The 19154-nt window shown below is 46.1% G+C and overlaps 1 protein-coding gene across 3 annotated transcripts in view; it reads right to left on the reverse strand.

The window, feature by feature from the left end:
• Positions 1-19154, reverse strand: part of TTC7B (tetratricopeptide repeat domain 7B) — a 271311-nt gene that overhangs the window by 47007 nt on the left and 205150 nt on the right. For 2 of the 3 annotated variants that reach the window (XM_037984383.2, XM_037984385.2), the window contains exons 18-19: positions 16858-16908; positions 7135-7275 (exon numbers count right to left, since the gene is read on the reverse strand). In XM_037984383.2, coding sequence (XP_037840311.1) covers positions 7135-7275; positions 16858-16908 — 192 coding nt within the window. The remainder of the gene's footprint in view (positions 1-7134; positions 7276-16857; positions 16909-19154) is intronic. The other variant, XM_007987574.3, reaches the window with a different exon arrangement.

Genomic DNA, 19154 nt, shown 5'->3' on the forward strand with positions numbered 1-19154 from the left:
CCCGCTGGCTGCCGCGATGCCGTCTGCGCTGCTTTCCTCCTGCCTTGCCGACCACTCCCCTTCAGTTGCTGTGGCTCTCCCTCTGCTCCTCAAGCTTTTTATCTTTTTTTGAGACACAGTTCCACTCTTGTTGTCCAGGCTGGAGTGCAGTGGTGTGATCTCGGCTCACTGTGGCCTCCACCTCCCAGGTTCAAGTGATTCTCCTGCCTCAGTCTCCCATTACATGTTCCCGTCACCACACCCAGCTACTTTTGTACTTTTAGTAGAGATGGGGTTTCACCATGTTGGCCAAGCTGGTCTTGAACTCCTGACCTCAGATGATTGACCTGCCTCAGCCTCCCAAAGTGCTGGGATTACAGGCATGAGCCACTGCACCCGGCTGTTCCCCAGCCTTTAAATGTGGAGGGGCTCAGTCTCAGTCTGGCCCTTTCACTTCTCCATCTACATTCTCTTAGGCCGTCTTAGCACCTATCTTAGGCCTTTAAAGGGGGCTTTAAATCCCAATTCTTAAAGGTATGATTCCAGCCCAGATCTGAAATGTAGACTGGAACATCCGGTCGCCTGCCTGGCATCCTGACTTCCTTGTCCTCAGGCACCTGACGCTTCCAAGCTCAAGTGGGACTCTGAAGTCTCTGCCTCCCTGACCCCAACTCATCAGTTCTTCCCCAGGCTTCCTCACTGCCGCAAATGTGTCACCAGTCATCCACAGACTCAAGCCCCACACTCAGGTTTCCTTCCGTATTCCTCCTTTTCCTCCACCCCTCAACATCCAACCTACAAGTCCCATCAGTTCCACCTCAGAAGGCATCTCAGGGTCCCCTTCTCTTCATCTCCATGGAGAACGTAGACCAAGCTGCTCTCCTCCACCACCTGGACCAATGCTCCCAATTTCCTGCTCTGCTGGCGTCCACTTTGACTGCCTTCCGTCCCATTCTCCACATTTAGCTGGAGTGATGTTTTCTTCCAGAGAGGGATCTTGCTATGTTGCCCAGGCCGGACTCAGGCAATCCTCCCACCTCAGCCTTCTGAGCAGTGCCCAGCTTGGAGTGATCTTTTGAAAGTGGTCCTTTCATGCTCCTGCTTCAAGTCTCTCTGTAGCTTTCCAATGCTTTTAGGATTAAGTAAAAGATCTTACTATGGCTACCATGGGTGCTGGCATGACCTGAGTCTGGGCCCTTCTCCTGGCTCCCCTTGGCTGCTTTACTGCTTACTCCTCAGTGTTCATGCCCCAGGGACCAGCATTCCTGTAACACTCAGAGCTCAGGCTGCCCCTAGGGCTTCCCATGTGCTGTTCTATGCCTCCATCGTCCCTGACCTGGTGCTAGTCACTCCTGAGGTCACTGCCCAAGTGTGTGCAGGCCCCCTCTGGCTCCCCTGGTTCGGGGAGCCCTTGTGTTATGAGGGGTCACAGGGGCCTACAGTGCTCCCCCCAGCACTCGGCACAGGGAGTTAAGTGCTTCTGTCATTGTTCTGTTTCACATCTGCAAATACCATGAAGGCCAGGAGCTGTGTCTGTCTTCATAACCATAGGACTCCAGTGCTTTGCCCTACTGTGGCACGTGGAGATGCTAGACGATACTGTGTTGACAACTGAGTGCCTACTGTGGGTTGGAGCTGCCTACACTGGTTGGATTTAGATTCTGGCTTTCTAACTCATTAGCCATGTAACCTTAGGCAAGTGACCTGATAGCTGTGTCTCAGTTTCTTCACCTGTGGAATGGGGTGAATACGGGTATTTACACCTCATAAGGTTATTATGAGGGCTGAACAAAGTAAGACATATTAAAACCCTTGGAATAGCATCTGACACATCCACAGTGTGTGGTAAACGTTAGCTGGACAGGCTTGACGCTCAGGGACGTCGTGTTCCCTCTCACAGGCTCTCCCTGTACGGTGACTGCACACACCACCTGTCTCCATCTCGTCACGAACGGGGCAAGGCTACGGGATTACCCCTTGACCCTGCTGCTGCAACCTCTGGTGCCTGGGAGGAGTGTTGGCAAAGGGGCCAGGCCAGGCCAGGCAAGGGCTAAGGAATTTGTGAGAGTATTACAGCCTTAAATTTCCAGCAGAAATCAGAAAATCTGATCTTGAACATCTAAGAATAGCCACTGGTTTCAACCATGAGAGGTGCCAAAGTGAAAGCTATAATTATTAGTAAGTAACAAGCAGAAATTAACCACCTACCGCAAAGTCATTTTTAGCTGCCATCCTAAGGTGGAAATTGAAAAATGGGCACCAAGAAGTTGTTTGGTTTGGAAAAGACCCTGGCTCAGTGCTGAAGGGCTGTGGACATGCGAATTTCCAATGCCAGCAATAAGGTGTGCGCTCAAGGAAGATGAGGAACGGCTCCCAAGGAACCATGTCTTGAGGTGCCACATCCCATGCTCTAGTGGGACTCCCCTGACTTCTGCAGAGCGAGACTGCAAAGTGCTCACTTCTTTCCAGCCTGGGCGCCCACATTGCAAAAATGGAGAAAGTGACCTTCCTCTGACCTTCTTTACAGGATAGTATATAGACAAATGGCACTGGAAGATACCTCGAACTTTTAGGAGAAGAAACCATAAACATGGGTAGGTTTCTTTCCAAATATCATGGGAGGCACAGATGCCGTAAGAAAAAATTGATAGATTTATTTTAAAAAGTGGCAAAAAAGACAAAAACTAAAAAAAAAAAAAAAACCAAAAAACCCAAACAACCCTTGGAAGAAGATGTTTGTTTACAGCACCTATTTCAGAGACAAGGCAGATTTCTTTGACACACAATAAATACATAGAAATAAAAAGGAAAAGTTCAGTATCTAAGAAGATAAATGGTCAAAAGCTATGGACAGAAAATTGAAATACCATTTTCTACTTGTCAGATTGGCAAAGATCAAGGATTCTGAGAATTCATTGTGTTGGCAAGGGTGGGAGAAAGTGGACATGAGCACATTGTTGACTGGAATGTAAACTGGCACAAATCTGCGGAAGGCAGTGGACAAAACTTATCAAAATTAAAGAGTACACTCCCTTTCACCCATCAGTTCCACTGTTTAGAGTTTATCTTACAGATAAAAAAAAAAAAATACACAGTTGGCCCTCAGTATCCATGGGGGAGTTGGTTCTGGGACCTCCCTCGAATACCAAAATCCATGATGTTCGAGTCCCTGATATGAAATGGTGCAGCATTTGCATATAACCTATGCACATCCTCCTGTGTATTTTAAATCATCTCTAGATTACTTAAAATACCCAATACAATGTAAATGTTATTTAAATAGTGCTTATACTGTATTGTTTAGGGAATAATGACAAGACGACAAAGTTTGTACGTGTTCAGTACAGACACATTTTTTTCAAATATTTTTAATCCAAGGTTGGTTAAATCCATGGATGCAGAACCCGAGAATGTAAAGGGTAGACTGCGTATAGGGATACTTATTGAAGCATTATCCGTAATGGCAAAATACTAGAGATACTTATCTCTCAGAGCGGGGGAGCTCAAATCACATAAGGTAAAACCCAACAGTGCAGTGGAAGCTGTTTTCTTCTAAATTTACCTCTTAAAAGGCTATGTGAATGTATGATATGATTCTACATCTTGACTCAAGCAGTTCTACATATTGACTCTTTGAAAGAGTCAGTCTGGCACAAATTGCCATAATAATCTAAATGTTATCAGCTGAATTTAAGATTCAAATCTAAATGTTAACCAGTAGAGTATTGGTCAAATGACGGTATAACCATACAGTCGACTTATACTCTGTAGCCGTGACAAAGTATAAGTCACCTTACAGGTGCTGATGTGCACTGACCTACCAGGTAGCACATTCAGAGGGCGGTGGGGGACAAAGTACAGCGTGTGAGATTTCTGGAAGATGCACAGAAGTGGTGACAGTGGTTGCCTGTGGCGGGGGTGACTGAGGCTCACAGATAAGAGGGAGCCTTTATACTTTGTGGCTGTCCAATTGTTTGCCATGGACCTATGGAAGGGAGCACCAATCACACAGAAAGTGGGGGCCTGCTGTGAGCAAGCATCCCTCATCTCCTGGACCTGTCCCCTTACAGAGCAGCTGGTGGCACAGGTATCCTATTCACTATCTCCTTGCCTTGCACATGCACAGACAAGTGGCCTAGGGACTCTCTGCTACAATAGATTTCTCTGCTGGAAATCCAAGGTCATCTCCAAGTGACCTTTCCTGCAAGCCTCAAATCTGGGTCCACCTCCACCGTGTGTTCCCATCACGAGCTCCCAGTGTACTCAGTTCACCAGAAAAAAATCACCAGGAGAGAACAGGCCCACAAATGCCACCCAGACACCATGGCTTTGGGTATCAGACCTTGATCTAACTAATTTCTTCTAAAGCTTACAAAACTTATGGGCTCTGGCAGTATTGTGGGAGCTGATGATGGACACAGGAAATAGAGGTTACCTTGTTTTCATGAACTGCCAAAAAATTGAGTCACATTTATTTTGTCTCTCAGAGCAGTGAGGCTCAAATCACATATGGTAAAAAATGGCAGTGCATTGGAAACTGTCTTCTCAATTTTCCTCTTGAAGGACTATGTGAATATATGATACGATTCCAAATCTTGACTCAAGCAAAGTCATTGCTTTGAAATAGTCAATATGGCACAAATTCCAAAAAGATCATAATTGACTGCATTCATTCGTCCTACACATAATGCTCACCGTATGCATACAGCACAGTTTGCTCTGGCCCTACAGGATCTACAGTCACTTTCCATAGTTCAATTCCACCACCTTCTAGAATAGTAAAGCCACACCCATTCGCTAGGAAGGAGAACTTGACTCTGTCCAGATCACTCGAGGTCAGGAGTTCAAGAGTAGCCTGGCCAACATGGTGAAGCCCCATCTCTTCTAAAAATACAAAAATCAGCAGAGCATGGTGGCAGGTGCCTGTAATCCCAGCTATTTGGGAGGCTGAGGCAGAAGAATCACTTGAACCCGGCAGCAGAGGTTGCAGTAAGCCAAGATCGTGCCGTTGCACTCCAGCCTGGGTAAAAGAGTGAGACTCCATCGCCACCAAAAAATAAAATAAAAAATAAAAGGATAGCTCCAAGCTGAATCTTAGCCATCAAGTTCTTCAACATTCTAATAATCAGCTACAAAATTTCCTCCCCAACAGTCATGGCAGGCCACGCAAAGTGGGGCAAAGTCTCTGGATAACTGAGTCGGCGGCAGCAAGACACCAGGCGGAGCTCTCCTGGAATATGTTGACTCTCAGGTCAGTAAATTTTCCAAGAAACAAGCAAGAGAAGCACCGCCTTTGAGGTCAGGGGAGGTAGTTCCACCCTGGAGGAATGGCCTTCAGCCCTTCTGGTGTTTTAGACTTCGGCACTTCAGAAACCCAACTTTGAGACCAATTTGAAAGGCAACTCTGCCCCTACACCAGCCCCACAAGTTCAGGTTTACCTGGCCTGGACACTAAACCATACTCCTTCCCTTTCTGTTCTCTAGTCGTTGTTCATGGGGGTGACTGACTAGGACAGGCATCAGACTTCTCTGCCAGGGACTGGGCTTTTGCATAAGGGAGCTGTGGAGGAGGTTTTACTCCTACTCATTGGCCCTCAGAGCCAGAATGTCTGGGACCTCTCTGAGCAAGAGGCCGAATGCTGCAGGTGTCTGCAGCAGAGAAGAACAATTGTGAATTCATGAATCATCCCTCTTTTGTACTTCTGCTTAGAATATAAATTGTTAATTTATGGTAGTCGTTATGGCGCAATTGAAGATGCCAACACACAAAAGGCTGGCTGAGCTGGGCTCTGTGGCATGCCAAGGCCAGGTAAATCCAAACACGTTTTCAATGCAAAGGCCTGCCAGTGGTATCAAACAGGGTGGAATATCACACGATTAGCCTTGGCAAAAAAGGAGTCAACAGAAGGACAATTGGTGGATAATAAGCACCTTTCTCAGCCAAATGTGGGCTTTCACCATGCACTGTAAGAGTCAAGCCTGAGATGGCCCAGGTAGGGCTGGACAGATGAAGTGATGAAACCTAAGGAGTGGAATTACCTTTTATGTTGAAATATAAATACGTAAGTAAAAACAGCCATTATTTCTTGGAAGCGCAGTGCAGTGGGATTCTCATTATTAAAATGCCTGCACAGGCCAAGTGCAGTGGCTCACGCCTGTAATCCCAACACTTTGGGAGGCCGAGGTGGGTGGATCACCCGAGTTCGGGAGTTTGAGACCAGCCTGGCCAAGATGGTGAAACCCCATCTCTACTAAAAACACAAAAATTAGCCAGATGTGGTGGCGGGCGCCTGTAATTCCAGCTACTTGGAAGGCTGAGGCAGGAGAATTGCTTGAACCCAGGAGGCAGAGGTGGCAGTGAGCTGAGATTGCACCACTGCACTCCAGCCTGGGTGACAGAGCAAGACTCCGTCTCAAAAAAAAAAAAGCCTGGACACTGCATTTATTTTTGGGCTTTTTAGTGGTGCAGAAGCATCGCTGAGCCAGCAAAGTGCCCTGGGAACTGGGGAAGGGACACTCATGCCCCCCTTCTGGGCCAGTCTCCAGGTCAGAGGCTGCTGCTGTCTCTCTATGAAATTACGGAGAGAGCCATCAGAGAGGAGCAGAGGCGCACAGGAACACAGCGGCACCAAACACACGGCCCCTTCCCTGGCTTTATAAAGACATCTGTGTCCTTACCACCACAGATGTGGCCCTCTCGCAGGGACTCCAAGAATTCACTGCCAAGATGTGCCAGGCATTGCACTCACCAACCCTGGGAGATGGGTGTTATTCCTAAGCCCATCACACAGAATTGGAAACTGAGGCTGAGTTAAATACTTTAACTCAAATCTATCCAGTTGGTACAGGTATGACTCCAAGTCACTCACAAAGACAGTCCCTATAGCACAAACCCGGTACCCCACATGGCAAACTCCCCAAGAATCCTTAGAGTCAAATCCAGAAAACTTTTTTAGATGTCTGCTCTGTGCCAGGGCCCCAAGGCAGGGGAGAGGGATCAGGGCATACAGAGTCACTTGTGGATCTTGCAGAGAAGCAGTGACATTTCGGTGCATGATTGAAGCTTTGATCTCTCCTGATGAGGGGTGTGGGCTAAACAGGCAAGCGCCCAGCCTTTGGCACAGCAGCAGGTTGTGGGTAGGGGCGGAGTGGTACCTGCATGGAGCCAGATCTGTGCCAGCGTCATCCAGGGGTGTAGCGGGCCCTGCTTAGGGGCGCTGCTCTGCAGAGACGAAGCCACTTCCGACAGTGCCTGCTCCACTCTTGAGGCTGCTACTGATGTGGCATGGACGGAGCCTGTGAGAGGTTTTTGAAAAGATTCTATCAGGAGCGAAAGAACAGACCCAACCAATCAACCCCTTCCCACACAGACAAGTGTGGAACACACATACCCCTTCCCCCAGGATGTTTCTAAGATTTACTGTCCACAAAGAAATGTGGACAATCATGGCCTGGGGCCTTAGTTTCCATCCTTAGGCTTTAGCTAATCTTTTTGTCAACAAACAGAGCACATGCCCCCTCCAGGAGCTCAGCCTAGCAGTGTGAGTGCTGGGAGATGGGGGGCCAGATACACAGCTGTGACGATACTAGTGTTTAAAAATCACATAAATGAAGTGCTACAAAGGGACATTACAAAGCGCCCCTGTAAGGGCCTAAACCTAGAAACTTAATCAGGGTCAGGGGAGGAATACACTTGCCTCCTGGGGTAGCATTTGGAGTACATGTACTGGCCATTCTCAAGACAAACCCAGCAACTTCCCAGCCTTGGAGAAGTGGGCTACACCCTCAGTTTAGAACCATATTCTAAGGCATGACTTAAAAACTGCAGAAAAAAGCACATTTTGCCCTGTGTATAAGCAGATGTCTGTCCTTAAGGCTAGACTAGCAGGGGATGGGATGGGATGGGTTTGCAGCAAAGACTCCTGGGGCTCAGAATATGCACCTGCCTGATTACTCTGTAAAACCTGCTGCCCTGAAAGGCTAAGGACACGGGCTGACTGAGCATGTTCACTAGTCAAGGGATAGGTGTAGTTCACAAGTCAAAGTGCAAAACTCATTTCTCTTTACGTTGACCTCTTGGAGGTCCTGATGATCAGAGACCACCTCCTTAAACAGAGGCTTGCTTCCCACCTCTTTCTAACATTCACTCTTGGAGATGTGGTTTTAGAATCGATAGCAGGATTCTCAGTTGTTTCAAATTTGAAACTGTTAATATTTCTATTCACCTGCATCATTCTTAATTTGTACTTCATCAGAAAGCTTAGTATGGAGATAAACATTCCAACACTGAGAGTGGTAACTACCAACTCATCATAAAGTTTAAAATAGTAATAATCTATAAAGATAAATGCTGACTACAAAATAAATGGAGTTATATTCTTCATAATACAAAATTGTGAGCATAAAAATAATTTCAGTTCCGCTTTGGAACGCACCCATCATCTATAAATTTAAAGAGTATTATTCACAGCAACAGATGCGCCATCCATGTTATGTTTTGATTGCTCCAATATAATGGTAACATGGATGCCTCTAAATGCGCCTGAATCCTTCGGTGGGGTTTGGTGGATGGAAATCAGAGTGGGCCAACAGTGCCCACAAAGATGACCAAGAGGCGAGCAGCCTCTGGAAAGGTACAGCAAGTCCTACTGCACAATATGGAATTCAGAGGCTGAGTTAAAGAGTCTAATTGTCCAGGCGCGGTGGCTCACGCCTGTAATCCCAGCACTTTGAGAGGCCAAGGTGGGTGGATCACCTGAGTTTTGGAGTTCGAGACCAGCCTGACCAACATGGAGAAATCCCGTCTCTATTAAAACACAAAAATTAGCCGGCTGTGGTAGCACATGCCTGTAATCTCAGCTACTCGGGAGGCTGAGGCAGGAGAATCGCTTGAACCCGGAAGGTGGAGCTTGCAGTGAGCCGAGATTGCACCATTGCACTCCAGCCTGGGTGACAGAGCGAGACTCTACCTCAAAAAAAAAAAACAAACCAAAAAGTCTAATTGATGGCATATGAAGGGAGAACCTAGGAAGTGTGGCTAAGAATCTATCCTTGTTTAGACAAAGTATGTCTAACTACTATTTTTTAAAAATCTAAATAGCAAAATGATTAAACTGCTGTTGAAATTTCTTATTTGTCACCTTTTTATGGAAAGTAATATTCTAACTTTGATAACAAGGACTTGATGTAGTTTCCCTGAGACTTTTAGTAGCAATGATAGTTAAATAAATGAGTAGCCTAGAGGTTGTCGCTGCCCTATTCTGCCATTACCAAACTGGCTACCTTCTCACTGGCTTCAACAGTGGTTCTCAACCTTAACTTCACATCCAAATCATTTGGGATTTAAAAAATCATGAGGTTATAGCTACATCCCAGACCAACCACATCACTCAGTCTAGGGGTGAGGACTGGCATCTTCGTTAATCACCCCAAGTGATTCCAATGTGCAGCTAAGAATGAGAACCACTCGCCTGGAGAGACAGGAAGCAAATGTTATGAATATTTGGTCAAAAAAAAAGCCTGTACATGGCCCAGGCAGCCTGAGCTCTCCTGCTTCGCTGCAGCTCAAGGGTCACCTGGGGCACAGAGTTCCAGGAAGATCTTGTTCTCTAGAACAAGGGTTCTTAGACTTTTTGGTCTCAGAATCTCTTCAGATTCTAAAAAATCATTGAAGACCTTAAAGGGATTGTTTATATGAGTTATGTCTATTGATAGTCACATTAGAAGTCAAAACTGAGACATGTTTAAAATATTCACTAATTCATTAGAAAATAACAACAACAAATTACTGCTCTGGAAGCATTCTGTACCTTTTCTACCAGGTTCTGTGAATCTTTTGCTACAGGAATTTGTGACTTTTGGAGGGGCTAATTTGGGTTTTCGGATTAACTGTTTTGTTTGGTCCACAAATAAATAATCAGAACTACTGCCAAAGTTTCTTCTCTGTGTGATATTTATACACAACTAAATCCATTAATTCCTAGCACAATATATTTTCCTATGAATAAGGTCTGGCAGATGATGGTGATGATGGTGACGATGATGACAGCAGTGGTGGTTGTCAGTTTTAGAGAACATACCATGCTTCAGGCACTGCGATTGGCACTTTATATGTACTAATCTTTAACCAGAATGAAAACCCTAGTCTGATTCCAAATCTGTCCTCTAAGTCCAGCTCTGATGCCACCTCCTACAGGAAGGCTGTTGTGAGCCTTCCGCTTCTCCCTACAATGAGTGAGACCCTCTGGCCCTCGGTGCTTCTATGAGTTTGTCACTAACAATGCACAGACCGCAGGTTTTAAAGTTAATGTTTACTGTCTCCCTTATTAGACTGTGTGGGTCTAGAAGACGGGAACTATGTCCTCAGTCTAGGGATTTTCAGGGACTGACAATACCAGACCCACACTAGGCATTACGTAAATGAGTGTGCAGGGAATGAACGAGTGCTGTCAGTAGACAAGTCACTGTCTGAAATTCAGAAGAGGGCGCCCCCTCTCTGGATGCACGTCTGTGTGCTCACTCTTCCCCTCTAACAACGGCTCAGAGGCCGGAACCTTCACCCACTCAAAGGCCACTTCAGTATAGTGCTCATCACTTTCAACAATCTAGACTAAAAATGACAGTGGTGTATAGTTCCAATTAAACACGGACGTTTCCCCTCTCTAACGTAAAATTAAAATATAGAGAAGGATAACAGGTTTATAAGAAATAATGCTTTTCTTGCTATCAATTTCTTGGTACACACATTTCACCAGGGCAGAGAGCCTTCATGTTCTGAACCAGGGATGAATATTAGGGCACTCACATAATAATAGAAGATAACTGACAATAGCGAAATTAGATAAGTTGGTATCTAATATTTCTGAAAATAAATAACAAATAAGTCTTCCATTGAATTAGTATTGGAAGGAGGGGGAAGGAAAAACATCACTTTAATCAGAATGGATACAGGTGGTTAAAAAACAAAACAAGCAGGCCAGGCGCAGTGGCTCATGCCTGTAATCCCAGCACTGTGGGAGGCCAAGGCAGGCAGATCACCTGAGGTCAGGAGTTTGAGACCAGTCTGGTCAACACAGTGAAACCCTGTCTCTACTAAAAATACAAAAATTAGCTGGGCATGGTGGTGCACGCCTATAATCCCAGCTACTCAGGAGGCTGAGGCAGGAGAACTGCTTGAACCCCAGAGGTGGAGGCTGCAGTGAGCTGAGACTGCACCATTGTACTCCAGCCTGGGCGACAAGAGTGAGACTCTATCTCCAAAAAAAAAAAAAACAAAAAAAACCCCTGTATTTTATTGTTTCATAGAACTGAAATGGTGACTATACAGACACCGGATTTTGACTTATACAGGTAAACAGCTGGAAACACTGGCTCTAACCAGCATATTTTTAAAGAACCCCTTTCTTTCTCACCACGGCAAACCCGTTCCCGCATCGTACATCAGAATGAGAGCACTATTAACTTAAGCTGGAAATGGGCAAACTGAGGCTTGAAAAAGGAATCAGAAGTTAGACTATAGGACATATTTCCAATTTGAAATCCAAGGCTCTGCAGAAATAAATTTCCAAATAATCAGGTTCAACAGGTGAGCCAGAGAGAGCACCTGGGCTGCTGTGCATGTCTCATCTGCCACCCGGCTTCAAGAGGTCCCGCCACTGCCAGAACCCACAGGGCCGTGTGCCGTGCAGCGGCTGCCATGCTCCATCTAGGAGACAGTGTGCCTCTCTTCCACAGTCACGGGACACAGGGGCTCTGAAAAGCCACTGCCAAGACCCACTGGACCGAGGGCTGACGTAGGCAGGTGAGAGCTCGCTCTGAAATTTAGCCCAGGTCTGTGGTCTAATGGCCCGAATGGTGCAGGGGCATGTGACGTCCAGGAGTGGAGGCCATCTGCATTTCCACAAGCCAATGGCTTTCCTTGCACTCCCACCTAGATCCTCAACAGAAAATGTTATCTTGGACACTTGATACAGAGGCAAAGTGCCTCTGTATCCTTCTAGGCTCCTCTCTCCATCACTGTGTGTGGGGGTAAGGACGGGGAAAGGCAGCCGAGGACCCAGGAACTGTGGTGGGTCAAGAGGACCCACGGCCAAGAGGATCAGGAACCAAGAGGAACCCAGGTCACTGACCTCAGGGTACCATGAGTCCAAGCTCTGAACCCCTCCTGAGGTTTTCTGACCCACGCTCCTATCATCCACTGCGGGCTGTTGAGAAACCCTGCCTGCCACAAATAGGACACTGGGGACAGCCAGCTCAAATTGCCTTTGTAGGTGAAGCTTCTCCAAAAATCCTTTTTCCAATGCACATGACACCTATGGTGAATTTCACATAGACCTCGGCTGTGGCAATCACATGTGAGCCCTATTCCACCAAAGTTCATCATCCAAAGGGATCCCAGCACCAATAATTGTTAAGAAAAGGCACAGGCTGGGTGTGGTGGCTCACGCCTGTAATCCCAGCACTTTGGGAGGCTGAGGTGGGTGGATCACTTGAGGTCAGGAGTTTGAGACCAGCCTGGCCAAAATGGCAAAACCCCATCTCTACTAAAAATACAAAAAAAAAAAAAAATTAGCCGGGCCTGGTGGCGGGTGCCTGTAATCCCAGCTACTCGGGAGGCTAAGGCAGGAGAATCGCTTGAACCCAGGAGGCGGAGGTTGCATTGAGCTGAGGTGGCACCATTCCACTCCAGCCTGGGTGACACAGTGAGATTCTGTCTCAAAAAAAAAAAAAAAAAAAAAAGGAAAGAAAAGGGCATAACTGATAAATTAAGTGGCTTAGTTATGCTTCATATCCCTGTATTTGTCACACGCAGTGTTGCCAAATAAATAGCATCTATTATATTCCAGCGCTCCTTCTAACTATCTGGTGGCCTCAGTTAAGTGGCTGCAGTCTGAAGGACACCTCACCTTCCCTCTCCCCTCAGAGCACATAGAAGATGAGCTGGATCTCAGATGGAATCCTGCCCACCCGGTGACTTGGCAAGCATTCCAGTGCCAGGAACAATGGATAGCCACATTACATGATGTGTGAAAAACATCCTCTACCAAAAGAAAGACGTCAGCCGACCACCTCACACGAGGCTGGCAGGATTTGGGGCAGCTCCTTGCTTCCCAGCCCTGGAGAACTCACTCCATGCCTCATGGGCGTGAACGTGGGAGAACAACGGCACGTGGCCGCACCCCAAGCCCCATCTCTGTTTGGCACCCACATTCTTTCTGTCCAATGCTGCAGCGGCAGACACCTGCCCTCCCCATATTTTTCTGACAAGTAGCTGAGCCACTGCAGTTGTGGGCATGCAGAAATCACCTGCTGCTAATGAATCTCTGTACCTGTTTTCCCTTGACCTTGAAATGATTCCAAATTCTGTCAACTTATTTACCATCCAGTTCTTGGAAGGTGTGCCCCCAAAACAATTAAAATAATAAGAAAAAGCAGCAGTTCCATCTCTTAAAGAACCTGAATATTAAGCAGCAATCAGAATGACTCAGCATTCTGTCAGCTAGCTTTGCTTTAGAATTTTCATTTCTTAACAGGAAAAAAAAAAATTCTGTTTCTCAAGATAGGGCTTGGAAATAAATCAGTCCAACACTGCAGACTGCTGGCAGCTCTGTGCCCTTCTGTCTCTGTGTGTCACCTGTGCTTGATGAACCAGAATGTCCTGGGGGCTGAGGATGGGAGGAGGCGGAGGAGCTAGTCATGGCTGTCTCTTATTTCTTGAAGGGAGAGGAAGAGGCGTGAGTGTCCACTCTCACTTCGGCCCTCAAAGCAGGCATATTTCTCCATACCTTTAAAAAAACATAACTGCTGTTCCCTCATTTCCCTGGCGCCCGGGAGTTAGGACAATTCCCATCTTTGCTGTAGGGTAGTCCTGCTTTCTGAGGAGGCGACTCCAGGTGGTGGCTCCTTGCACCGCGCTGCCACAGCTCTCCTCTCCATCTGCTGCTTCCCTGGGAACTGCCCTCGCGCCTTGTGTCCCCCAGTGTGACAGCAGGGGCGGGGCCGCTGCCCACCCAGTCCCACCAACCATGAGGGCTCCTGCTGTGGGTTCCTCTGATAAATAAATCACCTTGGTCACCATTCTAGTAGACACTTCCGTTTTTCACCAAGTGAAAAAAGGATTAAGACTCATAGCCCCAAGACGGGATCAGTTTCCCACTGACTTTAACAGAATAGCAAGCACTGTTTAAACCTGACAGCACGTGTCTTGTCCTGAGAGGGGAAAGCTCTTTCCAGGGAAGGACCCCAGTAAGGCAGGGAGGGCCGGGGACATGTCGTCACCGGTGAGCATGCGGGGCTAGCGCAGCATGCTGCTGGCGGGTGCTGGCAGGGCCAGGCGGTCACACGGAAAGCATGGAGGGAAGCCGTTCACACGCATGCGGGAAGGTGCCAGCTGTCAGAGCGAGCGGCCGCCGGTGGCTCTGCACTAGAGACAGTACCTTCTGGAGGACTACATTGGGCAGATGCTTCCATCTCCACCTGAACCCTCCCCAATGTATATTCATGAGCCTATATCTCGGGGTGGAAGGGCCGTCTGCCTGGGGAAGGCTCTCTGAGCCTCCAAGTGCCTGACTGCCGGCATCCTGAGGAAAGCCTCCCAGGTTGGGATGATATTCTAATGCTGGACACACTCCCCAACTTCTACCTGAGTGCCACTTACTGGTGGCTTGTCAGTCTCCTGTCATTCCACTCAATCTTGTTTAAAGAAAGATACTACAGAACTAATTAAGGAGAATTATATTAAATTAATTTTAGTTTAATTAAAATAGTAAAAAAAAGGTTCTATATTAGGGCTGAAGTTTTAAAATTACCACCCCTCAAAAATGGTACGGTCATCACAGAATGATGTTCCCATATATACATAGATTTCTTTTAAAGCTACTTTATTCTATTAAGCAGGAACAGAGACTAAAACCGCCTAATGGACTAGTCACCTCCTGATCATAATATACATTCTTGAGTGTTAGAAAATGCAACTCAATAAAATGCTAGTCATAATGGAAAGAGAAAAACATCACTACTCTCTTGAATTCCTTTCTCAATCTTATTTTATTTTAGAGGGATGTTCTTTCATTAATGTGTTTACTCTCTTCTCCCGGTGACTTACTGCTAAAGAGAGCAGCAATTTCACTAGAATCAGTGATAGGAAAAATGGAGCCAAGAACTCAAGTCGGTAATCTTGATTTTAGCACGTTCTTGGAGAGGGGAATAAAACATTAGCACAGATTTTTCTCCAAAAAGACCACTGCTAGGGCACCTGCAGGGGAGCACCTGGGGTCCTCTAAGAAGTGATGTGCAGCATGCAGACAGCCCTGCTGCTTCCTTCCCATCCTGCTCAGCCACTTCCACTCTTCTGGTCCTAGCTGCCCAGGGCGTAACTCAGGGGGAAGGCACCTGACTCGCCCTTAAAACCAGGACCCACGGCTGCCAAATCATAAGGGCGGCGGTGTACACAGAAAAACTATAGAATTTACGTTTTTCCAGATGAGGAAATGAGGCCCAGGGCGATGCAGTGAGTTGCCGGCTGACTCCAGAGCTGGCCCTCGATGGTGAAAGGGACCTGGCAAGGAAATCTCTTTTATGAAGCACCTAATGTGTGATGACAACAGCAACATATACTTCTTTTCTATTATGGACTATTTTTAGGCCAGAAATGAAGGCACAACTAGGCTGAGCTGGATTTCGGAGGGTGGAATCAACTCTTAAGGTTGAGGGGCAGTATTTGCCATAAGCTAAAGGCTCCGGTCATTCAAATGCACTGGATCCCCATATCCACCAGCATTTCCCCAAATACAATCCATGGAACACTGATTTCCTAGGGTGGAAAAAATGATTAAATTAGCTTGGGAACACTGGGTCAAAGTGCGGGACTTCTCAGAACATTTAATGTGGTTAAGGTGAACTATGAAGCACTAGGCAGGAGACGGACTATTGTCCAAATACATTTGACCAAAGAGAATCAGTGGTCTAAGAAACATCCTTTGGAAAATGTGACAATTCACTAATGACTTAAACACCGCCAAAAGCACTGTAAGGCGAGGCGTGATGGCTCACGCCTGTAATCCCAGCACTTTGGGAGGCCGAGGTGGGAGGATCGCTTGAGCCCAGGAGTTGGAAACCAGCCTGGGCAACACAGTGAGGCCTCCTCTCTGCTAAAAATTTAAAAATTAGCTGGGTGTGATGGTGTGTGCCTGGTGTCCCAGCTGCTGAAGAGGCCAAGGTGGGAGGCTCGCTTGAGCCCTGGAGTTCCAGGCTTCAGTGAGCTGTAATTGTGTCACTGCACTCCAGCCTGATCTACTGAGTGAGACCTTGTCTCAAAAAGAAAAAAAGAAAAAAAGAAAAAAAGCACTGATCCTACATCCAGGGAATTAAGCAATTCCTTTAAATTTTGGTAGACACAGTTTTAAGTTTTATGATGTCTGCTTATTTTCAGAAAAATTAACAGTTAGAATTGCTCTCCTATGAACAATAAAGGTTGGATTAATTACAGAAATTTCAAGATCCAACTGGTTTCCTCTACCTAAAATTTACCGGCCACCTGCCTTGGGAAGGCGGGGCATCTCATGCTTCCAATCAGTGCCAGGAGTGCTTCTTATCCACCCACTGCACACCTAGAGTTGGCCCTTTTCCCTGCAATGCCTTCTTTTGTAGTCCTTCTCAGATCAATACTGCCTCCTCATATATAAACCCAAGCTGCGCTGAATGCATGAGGCTCTCAGGAGGGATGGGCTCCAGGTGGCAGAGTGGGCAGGCAGGTGGCAGAGGGATGTCCACGTCATCTCAGCATTCTCAGCGCTCAACAACCACAATGCACATTCCATGGTGGGGAGAGTGTGATTCTGGAGGCCCTCGGAAGGATTAATAGATTGGTAAACTACTTACTAACTGAAAAAAGGGAAGGAAAACCATGAAAGTATGCTTCTGGAGAGTTGCCTTGGAACAACAGATCAAACCAAAAATTAAAACCAAGAAACAAAACATTTGAAAAATCAAAATTAAGGCTAAAAAAGCGAACAGAGTTCTAATAACCTTCCAACTGTAAGTCTGGCTGTCTGGAATCATATTTCCATTCAAGAGTGGCACACATTTTTCCACTAATAATTTTTTTTTTTTAACCAAAGAAAGACCAATTGGGCATTCCCCTATCCATTTAAATGTTCACCCAGCACATGAAGGCTGACCCATTCATGCAATGTATTTTGTTTCCAGAGCAGGAAATTCCAAAGGGAAGGGAAAAAGAATCAAACGAGCAGGTTTTGGGTCTTTCCACACATTAACCCTAATCACGACTCCAATGGTTTGTAGGGTTGGGCTAATTTTCCCTTCTATGAAGTCAAAGGGTTGGAGGGAGAAATTCATAAAACTTCAGGGCTTGACTATCTGCTTGTCCTAATGGAAAAGTTGGGACTTAAAATCATTAAGTTTTAATTAAGAAATTCTACATTTGTCAGTATGTTTTCCCCTCTCTACCTAAATGCTGACTCTACGGGAGGGGTGGATTCTCGAGAGCTTCAGTCTCAGCTGAAACACCTGGCTACTGGCTAGACACTCCCTGAGGATGGAAAGATGACTTCAGCTTATTAAGAATAAACAACTGAGCACTGCCCAGGACACACTCCATTCAGCAGAAAGCCCAGTGGGTGCTCATCACCCCAGAAAGTCACTGATTAATCAGATATAAAGTGCCTCCCCTGAAGAGTCGGCACTTCAATCTTCAAAGGCTTACAGGAGCACAGGGCTCCCAGGATGCAACACGATAAATATGGGCAGGTGAGTCTGTTGTGCAGAAAAGAGTGGATGGGGCAGTGGGAACATACCATGTTATTCTAGAATGGAAAGATCCCATTTTCAGACAATAAACTCAACAAAAGTCAGTGTAAAGAATTTTTCTGGAAAAATCGAAGTTGGCAATTGCCAGTAGGCATTGTATTAAGAGAAAATGCCTTTTTAAAGAAATGAATTAAAAACAACATACACGGTGTTTACACAGTATCTTCATCTTCCATTTCATAAAACTGGGATTGCCATTAAAACAAAGTTCAGAACACTTAATATGCAGATAAGTATGGTCAGCGGGCTTCTCGGTGTGGATGGTTTATTTTAAATGGTAATCTAATTTCTGCCCTGGTTTTGTGTGTGCGAGAGCCGAACACAGCGGGTGAGCCATCCGAAAGATGTGCACATTAGAGAAAGTGGTTTTTTCTGGCAGCAGTTCCCCTTAAGAGCTTTTGTTCAGCATATAACTGGGCATTTGGAACAAAGATGAGCCCTTATAAATCAGAGATACAGAGATTAAATTTTCTGGCAGTGCTGGCAGTGAACATTAAATAAATGAGCAAAAGAAAACAAGGGCGGACTCCCCGGGCCAGATTCACATTTAGGTCCCATTTAAGGTTTTACCAACCAGTGTTCATTTTCATACAGGGATCTTTCTTGTTGCTGTTCATGGACAGGTTGTGGAACTCCCTAAAGCTGACTTTCAAAATTTCTGTGTTATCTAAAAGCAAGATTAGACTAAAATACTGTTCAATTTCTCCGCACGGTTTCACGACACAAACCCCACATTTTCCTTCGCTGCGAATGGAAGACAGTTTACAGCACTGCTTCTCAAAATGTGGCCTAAAACCCACTGGCACTGAATCACAGGGGAGCAATTTAGAAATCCAGATTCCCAGGCCCCACCTCAGGCCTCGTGAATGTAAAGTTGGGGGTGGGGACCAGGGGATCCGCTGCTTTAAAGGTTCTCTGTGTGGTTTTAATGCATGGCAAAGTTTGAGAACCACACATTGAGCAGGCTGTGGCCCTGATCTTTAGAATACGGCCTTCGTGATTATACACTGGTTGAATTAATTTCTAAATTGAAAACAGGAGTTTTTAGGATTAAATTATTACTTGTGAAATGTTGTAATTTGCCTTTTAATAGGATTAATTTTTATGCATTTATATCAACTCCAGGAAAGCACGGAAGGGCCCAAGAATTAGAGGCAATATTCTAGAAAAGCTTCTATCCGTCCTGCCCAGAAGGTTTCCTTTACTTTGCAAAGAGGAGGTTGGAACATGGGCTCCAATGCCTGCAATCTCAGGTTTCCTTCTGCCCAAACAGCTTTCGGATTTTCCAATGAGCAAGATTTCTTTCTGACAAGTCTGAAGACATTTCCTCTCCAGCTTATCAGTTAGGA

The sequence above is a fragment of the Chlorocebus sabaeus genome, chromosome 24, assembly GCF_047675955.1.
Source record: "Chlorocebus sabaeus isolate Y175 chromosome 24, mChlSab1.0.hap1, whole genome shotgun sequence".
In the NCBI taxonomy this organism is placed as follows: domain Eukaryota; kingdom Metazoa; phylum Chordata; class Mammalia; order Primates; family Cercopithecidae; genus Chlorocebus; species Chlorocebus sabaeus.